Raw genomic sequence first — 17,102 nt, forward strand, 5'->3', positions numbered from 1 at the left:
ATCATTACTAGAAAAAACTCTAACTAGCTGACTATAAAACCTTATAACCTCCATGCTACTGTAAAAAGTTTCTTTTTTTTTTTTTAAGAACATTTAGCTCTACTCCTAGCAGATACAATGACTGCTCTGACACTGGAGACTCCTTCCAATTCAAATAGAGAATTCAGCAGGTGGTATAAATCATTATAGTGTTATATTTACTATCATTAACTAAATAAAATAAGAAGATAATTTCTAACAACATGGAATTTGGCATGTTGATCTCTTTCAAGTTAATGGTTGAGAGTGCATTGGCGTAGCACAGTCTAGTTCTTGCTGCATTTCCCATAAAAGCCAAATACAGTGTTGTCTATCCATTTGCGAAACTTTGACACGGCAACATAAACTCCAGGATACTGAGGATCTGCACAACTGTTGCCCCAAGACACAATCCCATAGACACGTCCTTCGCACACCAGCGGCCCGCCAGAGTCACCCTGCAAAGAGGAAGGTATTATAAACCATAAATAGTTATACTTATTTACTTGACGATGAGCTGCAATGACTACAAATTGTATTTTCCATAATTAGAAACAATGATGCATACACTACAAGCATCGGTTCCTCCTTCAGCATAGCCAGCACAGATCATGTTTTCTGTGATGTTGCCGTTGTAGGAGTCTGAGCTGTTGCACTGGGCGCTGGAGACAATGGGCACTATGGCGGTGTGAAGAGTTGTAGGGATTCCCCCTGTGGGGTTAGTGAATCCCCAACCAGATACACGACACACATGACCTTCTGCTATGGTGTCCTCCTGTCGAGGTAGTGGTGCAGGGGACACAAAGTTATTCACAATCACTGGTGTCTGCATCTGGATAAGAGATAGAAGCAGTTTGCGTCAAAACTTGCAAAAGGTTAGAGTTTAAAAGGCACCATTGCTTATGATACCTTTTATAATGCAGCCTTCAAATGCGCCAAATTGAATTAAAAACATCCATCGCTTTTTAAATATCACAGTACGTTGTATCTTTTTATTCCAGCACACCGTTCACAAGAGCAGCCAGTCTAAAATGCCAAATACCATTAGGGGGAACAACATTGTTTTCAGTCTTCTTTAATGGAACAGTCGTCTTATCCGGGGTCACCTTTTTATTTTCTGTTATTAACTTATGTACTGTAAGTGACATTAAATCTAAGAACACCAAAATGTGAAGTGAGGGAGCTTTTAGCAACATAAACAACTAAAACTTTGTCTTCGAATCCTGTGGACAAACTCTTCGTACAGCACATAAAGGCACTCTCAGCTGAGTTATATTGATGTTTCTAGTAATTGAATCGAGACTGCCTTGAATTCAGGACACAGTACAGAAGAACTACAGTGTATCACACCCCATATACCACAGTGGACATCAAGTCTGTGTGGACCAGGAAGTCAGTTGGTGGACCTCACACAATTTACTGCTTTGGTGTTTTCCATTTGTTTACAGAAGTGAAGGGATTCTTTACAGTGATAAAGACAATTTTACGGGTGATGATGGATCTATGGCTTTTGTTAATTGAAAGAGGATTGTACTTACAATCACATTCAATTCAATTTGTCACATACACAGCCATACACAGTATGATATGCAGTAAAATGTTTATACGAGTATTCAAATAATGAAATAAAATATGAAATAAGAGAAAATTATTTTAAAAATTATATAGAAAACTTTGGATAAAACCATCAGTCAAATGAGTGAATGCAAATGGAAATGTTTAAATTTCTTACTGAGGTTTTTGGAAATCAGTCACTACCCTGTCCTAGACAGAGCCAATCTTGTTCTGGCACTCAATTAGTAAAAATTAGTCCAAGGGACATGCAAGTGAGGTGTAGAAGAATACAATGAGCACCAGATTTACATCTCCTTCGCCTATAGATGCCCTAAAGTAGTAGGAATTTAACCCCAACTTATTAGCTCTGATAAGGCTAAGGATTATGCTTCTTATTTTTTATTAACAACTGAGACATGACAAGATGTTTAAGTCCCCTCATGTATAAAATTGACCAGTCATTACAACATTACAACACAAAACATCATGCCCAAAATTGTGTAGGCTCCACCTGTGCCACCTGGGCAGCTCTGGCTTTTCTGATGGTTTGCTTTGTGTTCTTGTACCAGGATGTTTGCAGCAGATCGTTTGGATGCTGTGGGTTGCATGGGGCCTCCATGGATTAGATATGTTTATCCAGTTGAATCAATCTGACCAAGCACACATGTTGCTTAATTAGATTAGTCTGGGCAACCTGGACAACAGTTCAGCAGCCTTGAGCTCTTTGCTTGCTGGGTCCTGTATAAGGTGTGCTGTGGTGCACTGGGTGTTTTGATGCTTTTCTATTATGACGAGCATTGACTTTTTTGGTCATTGGTGTTTCATTGGCTTTTCCTCAGATCAGACTAGATGGGTTGTTACTGCGGGCATGGGTGAACCATGGGTCTGTCATGATCCTGTCACTAATTTACTGGTATATACTACACAGTAAAAAAAAAAAAAAAGGGTCTGGCAGCAACGGCTGCCAAACAAAAACAATACAATTAAGGTAAAATACTCTAGTTCATATTATGTGCAAAAACATTCAATTTTACAGAAATTCTTGTTTAATCTTTTACAGAGAAACATTGTTATTTTAGATTTTTTCTACAGTAAATGTATATGATTAAACACCTTCAATAAACTAACAGCACTAGACGTGTAGCAGCAAAAATTTTTTAGTTTACATTTTTTTTTCAAACTTATTAAAATCAAACACCTTTAAAAAACCAACATGAAGTTGTACATAATTTACGAAAACAAAAAAAAACAGTATAAATAGTATCGTATTTTTACTGTTAAAAAATAAAAAATATAGCCTATATATTTTAGTATTGAAATAATACTTAAAATAACAGTCAATTTATTAATTTACAGATAATGTCAGTAATTTTACAGAGATTTGTATGTAGTTTTTTTTTTTAAGGAAAACTACTATAAAATTTAAAAGTTATTTTCTGTAAAATTAGGACTTTCTTTACAGTGTATAAGTGATTTAATGTTAACGTGTTAATGTCTTGTGGTGTTAATGTTATGGCTGATTATTGTAGTTGAGTGTGTCTTGGTGATCAGGTAAATCATTGGCAAACATGAACAACCTTGTTGGCAATCTCCAACTTTGTCCATCAGTACTTGACTTTGCAAATGTGTGGCTTAGATGGACAGTGGTCTGAGATCTACAGCATGGCGGAGACTTTGGACCGACACACCTTGATGGTGTTCCCTATTTGTTTAAAGCAGGTACCGGAGGGAATGTTCTAATTAAAAGGAAAATGCACCAGAGGCTGCACCTTGGACAGTTGGACCTTTGATTCATGAGGAACAAAGGATGTTCTGCTAAGGACATGAACAACAGACCACTTTTTGAGTCTTATTCAGCTTTTTTGACGGGGTTTTACAAGTATACTAATCAAGTCGACATGTGTTTATGGATTTGGAGAAGGCATATTGATACTGCACGAACCTTGGGCATCTTGGTCAATTTTCCTACAAACGCAAATTAAGCTTTAATATCCAGTACAAGGACACACGCTGAGACAAAAATGCTGTTGTGTTTTTTAAAACAGTTTTATCTAATCTTAATTGTCTTCCACGAACAACCTATTTTATAAGGAACTTATTTACAACTTTTTTATAAGGAACATCTTATAAAACAAATATGTAATTACATCTAAGTAGTATGCTTTTTAATGCTCTGTTAATGTAATGTCTATAAAATAATTTAAAATAAAAAATAATTGAATCAAAAGAAATCTATACAGGTTAAATAAAAATTACATATTGCATGGTCAGTAAGGTTACACTGCACTTTTCTATAGTTTATCAGAGTTATTGGTGGGCAAGCTGTTCAAACTCCCCAAAGCATTGTAAAACCCAGTATACTGTTTTCATTTTTTTTTTTTTTTCATCTAACAATGTAATAAAAATAAACCACTTGCAGACTTTCGATTTAAGGCTGCCCTGTCATGCCAGATAAACAGTTTACCAGAAAGATAAAGATCAGTGACAGACAATGAAACCCACACCGTATCTCATTCCAAGATTTAAGTCAATGACCTGAGCAGGTTCAGGTTTCACTTACTGTAACACAATAATATTCAACCCCACATCAGGTCACTTACCTGAACACTTCACTTTCTGAACTCAACAACAACATTGTCTGACTTGATGCTGAAATGCTGCCTAATGCTTTTGTAACTTCACGCTTGTATCACTGCAATGCTGTTTTCTTTTGGAAATCTATAAACTTCCACATATTTAAAATTAACCTTCCTCAGTGGTTCTAAGGACTCAGCACGCGCTAGATAAATATTCCAATAGTTACACTTGCTACCAGTTTCAGAGCAAATAAAAGATGTGCGCATCAAATATTTAAATAAAAAAACACACAGCTTTACCCCATCAATAATATTTTGAGGGGTGTTTAACCCAAACCAGGACTACTAATTGGTCAGAATAACAGAACTCCATTATGAGATGTAAAAAATACCTTTATTTCTCCATATAATCCCCTGCTAACTTATCTTGAGGGTGTTTCACTCACTGCATGTTGACTGAATGTTCACTGGGCTCTGAGCCGCCTCATACAGTTTTCTTTAAAATGTTTGCACCATTCGATATTTTTTACTGTAGCTAAGAGTCTCATCACCGTACTGCATTTAAAGGCTTTGTAAATGTCAACCAGTTTCATTCATAAGTTTTAGTTGAGCCTACGTTATGGACATCCTGGATGGGGTGCCAACCCATCACACTCTACAAGCAATTTGTAAACATCAATCAGAGTACAACCCGTAAGTTTGGACTGTAAGAGCAAACCAAGCTACCTGAAGAAAACTCATAAAGCACATTTATGGAGAACATGGAACACCCAGGCCAGGTGCTTGGTTTGAACCTTTAATTATATTATTGAAATATTATTTTCCTCTTATCCCACTTAAATATTCTAATGCTAATCTGTAATGATTGGTATCCATTTACAGTTACATTTAATGTTCTGAAAAGTCTGCAATGTTTGAACTTTATATTCACACGCTTTTCTCCTTGAAGTCCAGGAGACACTGCTTGCTCTTGGCTCGTTCCTGTGGTGGAAAGTCTAATGGATCGACCTGATGTTTTATCTTTAACATTTACTGTATAATTCACCAGCATTTGGAACTCAGTTTCATAAATGTTAATGTCTCCTCACAGACATATCAACTATTACACACACGGATAAGTATCTTTGTATGGAGCATCCACCATAGAGGTCCTCTTACAACAGAAACAATACTGTCTTAAAACAAGTGATTCTATAATTCAGTCAGAGCAGATATGAGATGTTATCAAAAAGTTTTGAGATTTTCACACCATAGACCACAGACGCTTTAAAACCCGGCAGTAGAAATCGTTATTGACGGCCAGGCCACTGGAGGGAATGCTTGATGCACAATTCCATGAATGTCAAAAAAGACGATGAGCATGCACTTGGTCAGGCTGCGGACCTGCCTCGCCTTTTTCAGTCATGGAGATGATGAGCTCTTCCACTGTGAAGACTGTTTTTTCATCTCAAGGTCGTACCTACACACCCAAGTTTCATCACCAGTAATGACGGGTCATCCAGCAGCCTGGGGAAGAACTTAGCAGCAACATGTTCAAAGCTTGATGAGGCCTCCGAGTGAGAACGAGACCCTTTCGGTGTGTGAGCAAGCAGTTCGAAAGAATGCGGTCGGCTGGCGTCACGCAGTTCGGAGAAAACGTGATAGTCTTCGCCCTCCCGACTGATTGGTAGTAGTAGCCTTATTGTGGGAGCCCCCTAGTGACGGGGAGGAATTGGCCACGACTAAATTAGGGAGAAAATCGAGGGAAAAATCCCGAAAAAAAAAAAAAAGCTTGATGAGATCTCAGATTTGGTACCATACATACTGTAGATAAAACAGCACCAGTTGCACAGCTCCTGATGGACACCAGACGATGTCTTTTGGCACACTGACTTATGAAGGTTGGTGCCCCCTGTGACTGTGCATGCAGCCTTGTGCTGCCATCTGCTGGTGTGTTACAAAACTAGTCACAAAAATTTTTGATACCACCTTGTATGATGTACAGAAAATGTATTCAAAAACCTTCTGAAACCATGACGGTGAACAAATAAGCAACTGTGTCCAAAATGCCATTGTGTAGTCTCTTACCTTAATGAGCATGATGTCTGCGTCGTTTGTGGTTTTGTTGTACTCTGGGTGAGGTACTAGAACCTGTGGCGAGCGGTACTGTTCTGTGCCTTCGTACACACTTACAGAATAATCCCCAGTCACGATCCTCATGTTCGCAGCACTAGATGCAACACATGAAACCGATCAAATTCCTCCAGAAAAGGATACAATGGGAACATGGCATTATAGAGAAAAATAAGAGAATTTGATAAGCATTTCCTAGACATCTGAAGAAAACTATTCAGCGTTAATATATCGATCATATTTTCTTTAGCATTATATAAATATATAAAACTGAATATTGCATGGTAAATCAGGGCCGCAAAGCTTTGAAATGAAAGTATAGTGCCTTGCTCTCGGCTGCACTCTATTTTTTCTCTTTGAGATTGAATGCATTTATTACATTTTATTATAGAGATTATTGCACAATATATATCCAGGGGTCAGAGTCAACAAACATGAGCACTATGTTCCAATGTCATTAGTGCAGCATGCTGTTTCATTACAGTTTATTACTATTTGCTTGATTAACTTTGTTTTTTAAGCAGTTATTTTGTTTGCTTTTTTTTATTGCTACTCTTATTTAACATTTATGTAATGTTTTTGTGCTGGAACATTTCTAGAATAACAGTTCGTTTCCTAACATAATTCTTTTTATGCTGGACTTTATGTTATAATTCATCTCACAAACTTTGAGAGTTTAATATCACTGAGATGGATTGATTACATCAATACAAGCGCTTTGGGGAATATTCATCTGCAGTTGGAACAATTCCAGGGGCACATTATCCTGTATACACACACCTGAATGAGACCTGCTTAGAAAGCTTACCCTACATTGCAGTGTGCTGCCGTGAGCACCCAGTACTTGTTTATCAACGTGCCGCCGCAGAAGTGCTGTCCTACGATGGTCTGGATAGACACCATGTATCTGATGGAGTAGGGCGCGGAGGCGTAGCCGCCTATTATCCGTCCCTGCATCATGTCCTGACCTGAGAAATAAACAGAGGGGTTAAAAACAACGTAATGCGTTATAATCATTAACAATCCAGTTTCAATTAGCAAAGAAATTTGGTTAAATATTAAAGTATTTTTTAGTATACAAGGGGCGTTTAAGTCAAACCGGGACTTTGGATCGCGCAGAATAAAAGGACGCACTCTTACTCACACATCTTCTATAATGATTAGCCTGTAAACAGGGTTTATCTCAGGAGACTTATGGCACAAGGTGAGTACCACAAGGTGGTACACCCTGGAACGGGGGTGCCAATCCATGGCATGCACCCGTGGTGTGAATCAAACCCAGAACCTGGAAGTGCTAACAACTAAACCCATCGTGCTGCCTAACAGAACACAGTTATAAGAGTAAAACCTCTATTTATTTCTCTAAATAATCTCCTACTACACTAATGCTTTTATCCCAGTGTTTTCCTATTGTTTTCTCAATATGCCAGAGCCATGATCCTTCACGTATGAAACACTGGCCTCTTAGGAACTCTTTTAATGTCACTTTCCAATAAATGATTAATACAGCCTGGTTTGCAAAGGCATTCTGTTTTTGCAGGAGAGTGCGTGGTCTCTTACTGGCCACCGCAACACGTGCACATTACAGGAACTCACTCCTGACCTCGCTCTAAGCCATTTCCGCATGTTTGGGCCATTAAAGGAGTTCTGTATATCTTTTAACCTTTCTTCCTTAAAACGCCAGTGAAACACTGGGATAAGTGCATTAGTGTAGCAGGGGATTATATGGATAAAGAAGGGTAGTTTGCTCTTATAAGTGTTTTCTGTTATAAAGTCCCAGTTTGACTTGAACGCTACTCAGTCAAGCCCAGTCTTCTTCTTCTTTGTCTTTCGGCTAATCCCTTTCAGGGGTCGCCATAGCGACTCATCTGCCTCCATCTAACCCTGTACTCTGCATCTTTTTCTCTCACACCAACTAACTTCATGTCCTCTCTCACTGCATCCATAAATCTCCTCTTTGAACTTCCTGCTTGGCAGTTCCAACCTCAGCATCCTTATACCGTTATATATTCACCATCTCTCCTCTGAACATGTCCAAACCACCTCAATCTGGCCTCTCTGACTTTATCTCCAAAACATCTAACATGGGTTGTCCCTCTGATGAACTCATTCTTGATCCTATCCATCCTTGTCACTCCCAAGGAAAACCTCAACATCTTCAGCTCTGCTAACTCTAGCTGTGCCTTCTATATCTCTCTCTCTATATATACAGTGGAAGCGGGCTCGTATTTTAAAACACTCATACATCAAAGCAAATTTCTGCATAAGAAATAATGGAAACTCTAATTATTCGTTCTACAGCCCCAAAAAAGAAATACATAAAATAATTCATACAAAATATAAAGCAAAAATAAAACAAATGAACCTGCACTTTACCTTTAAAAAAAGTAAAAACAAATCCCGACAGATAAGTGTTTCCGTTTATGCACGCAGACACTGTGTGTGTGTGTGTGTGTGTGTGTGTGTGTGTGTGTGTGTGTGTGCGTGTGTGCGTGTGTGTGTGTTTGGTGTGTGTGTGTGTGTGTGTTTGTGAGTGTGTGTTGTGTATGAGTGTGAAGTATATCAGACCCCCCCTCTCCCTCTTCTTGTCTTACATAGTAAAACTTCTCCTGTCTTATTTGAGTTTCTCCCACACACACACACACACACACATTCGCTAATGACACTCGCATGAGCGCATATTACTGGAATCACGGAAATAAACAGTACACACGTGCACGCATGTTAATTATGCCAGTGAGAGATGAGCACTAAGACCCAGCAGGGGAGACGATTACCCACAACTCCACAGCTCAAGAGAGAGAGAAACCGTTGGCTCAGTTGTGATCACGTGACGCTCGCGTCAAAACAAAAAGCGCATGCATGATACATGAGACTCGGTACTCGTAAACTAAGACTTGCTCGTTTTCCAAGCCAAAATTTATTACAAATATTTGCTAGTCTTGTGAAACATTCGCAAACTGCATTACTTGCAATCCGAGGTTTCACTCTAAATATATACAGTATATGTGTGTGTGTGTGTGTGTGTGTGTGTCTATGTATGAGTGGTGTTCAAGTCAAACTGGGTCTTTATAACAGAAAACTTTTTGCACAGGGCTAAGTAAAAATAAAAAGTGCATAAAATCTTGCTTTTTATTGACATTTTCATGACCTGTACATGAATGCAGTCGATGCATTAAAAATAAGACAAACTGGAACCTGTGTAAATTGTTCAACTCTTTGATACGATGGTGAGTTACATACAGTATATCATCACGTCGGTTCTATCCCTAGAGTTAACTTATCTATAGATATCTACATCTCAGCCTAAGCGAGCATAAAAGGAAGGAGCAGCGAAACATGAGACGCAGTTTCAGGTTCTCAGCACTAATTTGGTCACATGGTAACTCGATCCTTCACTTCACTATACCTGCCAAACAGTATTCCGAGTCTATGATCTGATTCTCTTCCCGGTGATCATTTGATAGTTGTAGACTACATCATATCAAGTGCTACCGTACTTCAGAATCTGTTGCTGCCTTGGCCTGGAATGTATTGATCTCGTACCAGTGATTGGATGGCTGTTTGAAAGGTACACACACACTGGATTGAAACTCAGGGCATCCACATCCTGCAATCTCACGAGAGTGAAATCGCAGAGGATCTCATCCCCCTTTTCTTTTTTCAAAGGTTATTTCTGAAAGAAAGTGAACTGCCCTTTCAAAAGGATGATTGTGTCAGTGCTGGAATCCATTGTGAACCAAACAATAATACAACCTGAGGATTGAAGTGAGTCGTCTGACAATGATCGCACCTTCATATTTATTTATTTATTTATTTATTTATGTATTCATTCATTTATTAATTAATTTATTATTTATATGTTAGAATTGCATTCTCGATATGGTTTGATTAGAAGTTCTGATCGTGGTTCTGTAAGTCAGATCCGGTTCTTACTGTAGTAACATGCTCGTCTTAATCATGTTATCATCTCAATAGAAACGGTTTTCATTTGGTAAAACTTTTTGTTAGGGTTTTTTTTTTAAGGACACCAGACCTCCACTTTGTTGATAACATGATAACACAATAATTTTGTCATTATCAACAGCAGTTGGACCCAGTGTTTCATTAGTGCTTAGATACCATCAAGATCTGCTTTATGTCTAAAACGCTGGCCTCCCAGGAACTCCATTAATGGCCCAAACATGTGGAAATGGCTTGGAGTGTACAGGGGATGTAGCAATAATTCCCAGCTGAGTTCCTGTAATGTGCAAGTGGTGTTGGTGAATGATTGTGTGTACAGTTCCCACCGACAAATGCGTCTATCAAGTTATCCGTCGATTTTAAAAGATCTGGCGTTCCACTCGCTAAATGTTTATGGTACGGGTTTGGAGCAAGATCAGGACTGTACAAGTGGTGTTGAGGTCACGTATTGTTCTCCAAAAACAGAACACCTATGGTGACACAACCAGTATTCGATAATAGTTTCCAAAGAAAACTCCCCCCACCCCGCTGAATGTTCACCAGATGACTGCAGGGGCCTCTACAGACTTCGTACAGACTTCGTACAGACTTCATAAAAATTTTTGCACCATTCAAATGTTTTATTGCAGCTCATCACGAGTCTCATCACCACGCTGTGACTGACGTCTTCTGTAAATGTCAATCAGTTTTATGCCTTCATTCAGAAATGTCATCACATGTCCCAGTTCGACTTGATCGCCCATCATACATTGTTTTAACATATTACTGGTAAATATCTGTGGTGTAAAGACAATAAAACACCTCGAGATGTGCTTTTATCAGGAAATTATTTTCAAACTTCCCCCCACCTCATCAGGTTTTATTACCTACTTAAACACCAGCCAGTTAATCACTGATGGTCAGTAGATAGATGTGTCCTTTTTTTTGTTTGTTTTTGTTTTTGCTCCTAGGGCTCCTATACTAAATTTTTTCTTGAAAATGTGCTTATCTGTATCCTTATCCCCACCATCAGCTGAAACTCAACTTCAGTTTCAGCTCATAAATAATGGCGCCACATATAGACTGCCAAGCAGGTCCACCTCTGGAACCAGGTTTAAAGCTAAAAAGCTGGAACAGAATAGAAATATCCCCTAATGTGCTCAAAATTTGGCAACGGTTCTTCACTCTTTATTTGTAGATCTGTTTTGGCTTCATGACATATAAAGGATTTAGTTATGGGCTCTTTAAAAAGATAAAGAAATCGCTCACCATCTGGCTGTGTAAAGGAATGACATTTCCACATTATAATGAAAGCATTATCTCTGGATCCACTTTTCTGTAAAATTCATGTCTGTTTAATGATTACCAGCTGATTTAATTTAAATAAATTATACAGAATTATATAGTCAAAAAAAAGGTTGCTTTGGGCAAATGCATTTCAGTTTTTAAAAAAAATGCTTAGATTTCTTTTGTGCGATTAAATTTACATAATTTCATTTACATAAAAATACAGTAACAGTCAGAAATTAGACACAATATGTACAAAATCGATTGGCCTGCATCATTATTATTATTGTTATTATTATTTTGTAGCTTTATTTATAATTTGGCATTAAAAAAATCAATGATTAAAAAAGGCAGATATGTAAATTTTCATCATGAAAACACATTTAGTGACATAAAAGTTATATGATTTTGAAACATACATTATATTAGACCCTAAACCTGTGCAGAAGTGAAAAGGTGAATAAATGTTTAAACAAAAAAAAAAATATTTTTTTTATTTGTAGTTGTGTTCGGCCCTGAAACTAAACCATCTTTCATTTTAAAAGTAAACGAGTCCTATTACTTTATAAAACACGGTTTAAAAAATCCCTGGTTACACAACACTTATTAAAGGTATCTTCAAGAATTTGTACAGCTTCTCTACTTACAGGTGATGGTGAGAAGTTTGAGCAGGATGCAAAGCAAAACGATGAGCAGCAGATTCATGTTGCAAGTAAAGACAGGAAGAGAGAGATAGAGAGAGGGAGATAGAGAGAGGGAGAGAGAGAGAGAGGGGGGATCCACAGGTGCCAGGCTGAACTGAGAGGAACCTTTCCACCTCATACTCTGATTGCTCTGCGAACGAAGGATTCTTTCAGCGCTCTCAGGTTTCTCAGTTCCGATTTCTGTTTCCATGGACACCGGGAAGACCGAGGGCACGAAAACAATATATAATTGAAACGTTGCTTTCTTAACCTCACCTGTGACCTTTGGATTTGTGCTTTCCGCTCCATTCTGCCTGAGATGAAGCCTAATTTGCATTGCATCGCATTGAAAAGTAAACACAGCCATTTTTCACAAGGAAACCAATTACTGAGATCCAATCGGGATACATTTTCACACTATGAGACGGTGTAAATGGTTAAGGACAGTAGTGAGCATTGTACATGATTAGACCTCTTGAATCTGAAAATGATCCCCCGACACCTCTTATTTCAACAGAAGCAAAGCATAAACTCTGTCAGTGTTCAGCTGATACACTCTTTTTCATCCCTCTTGTGTCCCCTGGACACCTCCTCCACACAAGGTGTCACTAATATCCACCTTTGGAGGTTTTATTCATTTTTTTTTTTTTTTGTCATTACAACTACAATATCTCTTTCTCTCCCTCCATCTTAATCGCATGCTTCATTCCCCTGGGTGCTGACCACAGCGCTTTTACAGCAGACCCGCCGCACTGCTCCTGAGCTCCTACAGACCATACACAGATTAAAGATTCGTGTTCAATATAGCATATCTTCACTGACCCACTTTCCACAATTTAGCTCGGGGCGACGTTAAATATCTGCTGCAATCCTGAAGTATGACGCAAGGTTCTTTGAAAACGTGCAACTGCTACCCGGTACATCAAACCTCCCTGCCTTGTGCTGCATGTGGACCACTGCGTCATGGATGTCAACATGAGTCATAACTATAACAATAATAATAATAATAATAATAATAATAATACAGTGATTCAATATTAAAGTATTTATTTATATGCTGTACATGTGTGTACATGTTCAGATCAAACCGGGACTTTTGATTGTAGAGAATAACAGCACACAGTTATGACTTTTTTAAAGACTCCCTTTATCTCTCTATACAATCCCCTGCTACACTAATGCACTTATCCCAGGGTTTCACTATCGCTTGGATACCATCAAGGTAAAAGATTTCTCAGATCACCCAAACTTGTGGAAATGGCTTAGTCATTGTGAGCGAGGTCATGGTAATGTGCAAGTGGTGCAGAAAAAAAAAAAAAATGCTTCCTGTCTGATACGCTGGCCTCCCAGGAACTCCTTTTATGCCCCAAACATGTGGAAAAGGATCAAGCTTGGATCAAGGTCACGACTGTGCGGAGGATGTAGCAATAACTCCCACTCGAATTCCCGTAACTTGCAAGTGGTGTTGGTTATTGATTGTATGAACAGTTCCTAGAGACAGAGGCACGGGAACAACTGCATAAGGCTCTGAGCTATTTAAAGGCTCGTTTGCATTATTTAAATGAGTCTCATCACCGTACTGTGTCTGAGGTCTTCTGTAAGAGTCAAGTTATGTCTTAACTCACAAGACATTTCTGGTTGGGCTTGAACACCCCTCTGATGTTGCAACTGTAACAGTAACTGTAATTCTGGAAAATTAAGATAACTTTTAAATCTTATGATGTCATCTAAGCAAGTGAACGAGATTATATTGAGTCTAGTCAAATGTTCAAATCTACAATTTATTTTCAGAGAAGATTATTTGCCTATAGAACTAAAAGATTTGGTTGTTTAAAAGCAAAGTGTTATACTTTTTTGAGATATTTAGACTTTGCGATCATCACTCACTTACAGTATATACGTCTCAGAAACCTGAGTAACTCACACGGGGTTTTAACAAGGACACAGATATTCATCCTTTTCTTTCATATAGTGTCTGTTACAGTATATTAAGTGTGCTATTTATTACTTACAGTTTTGCTCTATGGTGTATTATTTAAATCCCACTAGCCTTTGAAAGAGACTTTTTTCTATTGAAGTTCCTGAGCAGTAGGCGGATTTCAGTCTCCTTCCACACTTTCACGAGGAGTCGGATTCGTAGACATTTAAGAGGGCACGGTATATAACTGTAAGCTCTATAAGATATTTCAGACTATAATACTCTCTGTGTGAATCCCTAATAAGGTCTAAAGATCAAAATTCAGCACTGTATCACCGGCATGCATCCCTGTTCAGGTAATAAACAGTCTGTGTCTGTGTGAGAACAACCGCTTTTTTTTCTCCGTACAACCATATCAGATTCAATCCATGAATGGTTAAAGAAGCAAAAACATTTAAATCATAACGTTTGCATCCGCATTTCAATATATATATTTTTTTATATATTGTTATTTCATTACTATTCAGAGCTGACGGGTAGACAATTCCTGCTGTGAGTTTCCACCAACTGATCTAAGCAGGGTGTCCTGTGGGTTGTCAAGGTGTGGCAGTTAAGGGAATTAAATAATTAATTAAAGGGCTGCCCGTGTCTTTGTGTTTCAGTTCAATGCAGTCAAGTGTCAACCTCGTGCTCTTTTCCCGTTAAGCTCCATACTCAGTAAGCTGTGATGCACTGGGGGTTTTGATACCTTTCTATCGTAGCCAGAGTTAAGTTGGCTTTAGATGCCCGTGATCCTATCACTGGGTTACTGGTATATTATTAATAATCAATGTTACTCAGTTCACCTAGCAGTGATGTTACAGTTGTAGGTGATCAGTGTACCTTTTAGTAGCGCCTCTAAAAAACACCGCCAGGTGATTGAGTAACATTGATTATCAATTATATACTAGTAAACTAGTGACAGGACCATCAGGTGTCATCCGATCCCACATGGGCTGGCCTTCGGTCCCACTAAGCGTTGAGTGCAAATGATCCTGTCACAAGTTTACTAGTATACAGTATAAGTGACACGCTGAATTATGGGAAAGTAGATCAGCTTTAATGTAATCAGTGACTTCATTATTTCAGGTTGTAGATCAAGTACCAGTTGATTCTACTACTTCGTATTGGAGAGATACAGAAATACCATTTTATTGTTATTTAGGTTAAGTATCTTGTGTCTTTTTACTCTAAATTCGATTTATTTTTTTTATGGTGAATCACAAGATGAAAAAAATAAAAAAAGTGGAGCAGATAAAAGATAACGTTTTATCCTAAAACGACTCCAGCGTGTTCAAATTCACTTATACCACTTCATCTGTGAAAATATGAACTAATCCCAGTAAATATATCCAGTTTAGCTTTTCTAATTATTATCTATTGGTGTAGGTGTTTGTTTACATTGAGCAAGGAGCCTATTTAAAAGTCTAGCCTTAAATCCAGCACATAACTGATATCTATGTACTGCAAAAGTTTTATTACATTCTGTCCAGCCATTTTTGTGTGATGCTGTGACACAATCTGGCTGGACAGACATACAGACATACAGACATACGGACAGAATTTTTCTGAGACTGGTTTCTGGTCCTCTAATGTATAAAACATAAAGATATCATTGAAAGAGCGAGTTTAGACCAATGTACGGACAAAACCTTTCTGTTATTTATATACCGTAGAGAATCAATGTTACTCAATTCACCTGTTGGGTTGTAGCTGATCAATGTACATTTTCCCAGACTTTCATGTGACAAAATGAGAATATTGTTATTTAATCAGTTTTTTGTAATAAAACCAGCAGACTAGAAACAATGGCATGATAGAGTAGTTGTGGAGAGAGCAAACACAACTAATTACAAGGTTCACGCAGTCGCTCAAGCTACAAATAATACTCACAAGCCGAAAGGGCTAATTTGCTGAAATGATAGTAATACATCATAAAACCAGTGATTTCTGGGTCACCCTCAATTATGCATCATTTCAGAAGGTATATTGGATGTATGGCAAAGAAAAGCATTTAAATATTAGCAAATGATGAGAACTCATGTTCTAAGGGTTCTCAGGTGCTCTTGAAAGGTTGTGAGACCCTCCACTCTTCTGCCAGTATGAGATCACCAAAAAAAGGTCTGATTTTAGACTTAAAAATCATCAGTGCATTGTGTACTGATAGACTTTAATTTATTTAGAGTCTAAACACAGATTTTGATGTAGGTATGCAAACATTTACTGGTTTCTTATGGTAGATCTGGTGCTTATGGGAGCACTTTAAAATGCTCTTCCTTTGCCACACATCTATGCGTACTGTACAGTTCATCTCAGAACACCAAATAAGATGAGTTTTTTTTGTTTGTTTTTTTAATAACAACTGGTTTATTTTTAAGAGTTGGAAACGAACCAGAAAACCTGGCTGAAACCCAGGCAGACATGCAACACGCCACACAGAGAGTAACCCAATCTCAGGATCGAGCTGGTGTCCCTGGAACTCCCATAAACACGCCTGCCCTCTGCCTCACCAAAAATCGTTTGACAGTTAAAAAAAAAAAAAAAAAAACTGTACTCTTTCAGGAAGAGAACTTCAGTCCCTTCCACACCCTCTCTAACCATTTATCTCTTTCCGTGTTCTGGTAACACCCACGGTCATCAGCGTGAGAGTGAAGAAAGCTCCAAATTGGTCACTGGACACCAAGGGACTCCTCTGCTTTGTCATGTACTAGGTCAATCCCTGTAGTTCGTTCTGAGACGACACAATCTTTGAACAAAAGCTATGCACAAAAGACATGGTTCTATTATAAAAGCGTTATGGGAAGCTCGGGCAGTCTTATCTGCACGTATCCCAAGACGACTGTGTGTGGTGAGTCTTTAAAAATTATTGTGATAAATTTCTGTATAAAAAGTCACGTTAAATTTCTGCACGTGGAGTATGATGGATCGCATACTCTTTATTTCGCATCACTTGCTGTAATGGAACTACACTCG

At 38.2% G+C, this 17,102-nt stretch overlaps 1 protein-coding gene across 1 annotated transcript; it reads right to left on the bottom strand.

Moving 5' to 3' along the window:
- Window positions 1-305: 305 nt before the first annotated feature.
- On the bottom strand, window positions 306-12,383 carry zmp:0000001088 (trypsin). The gene is made up of 5 exons (XM_053483168.1): window positions 12,137-12,383; window positions 7,069-7,228; window positions 6,216-6,357; window positions 587-850; window positions 306-476 (listed from the first exon to the last, which is right to left on the bottom strand). Exons 1-5 carry the CDS (start codon window positions 12,381-12,383, stop codon window positions 306-308), a joined length of 984 nt encoding a protein of 327 aa, XP_053339143.1.
- Between the last annotated feature and the right edge of the window lie 4,719 nt (window positions 12,384-17,102).

This window comes from Clarias gariepinus, chromosome 22 (genome assembly GCF_024256425.1).
Source record: "Clarias gariepinus isolate MV-2021 ecotype Netherlands chromosome 22, CGAR_prim_01v2, whole genome shotgun sequence".
Classification (NCBI taxonomy): domain Eukaryota; kingdom Metazoa; phylum Chordata; class Actinopteri; order Siluriformes; family Clariidae; genus Clarias; species Clarias gariepinus.

What these genes read in the sequence shown, in the direction of transcription:
- zmp:0000001088 (XM_053483168.1), bottom strand. Translation starts at nt 12,383, where the DNA reads ATGGAAACAGAAATCGGAACTGAGAAACCTGAGAGCGCTGAAAGAATC. An exon ending in GCAGCACACTGCAATGTAGG is followed by an intron (nt 6,358 to 7,068) that starts GTAAGCTTTCTA and finishes TGTTGCATCTAG; the next exon opens with TGCTGCGAACATGAGGATCG. An exon ending in GAGGAACCGATGCTTGTAGT is followed by an intron (nt 477 to 586) that starts GTATGCATCATT and finishes TCCTCTTTGCAG; the next exon opens with GGTGACTCTGGCGGGCCGCT.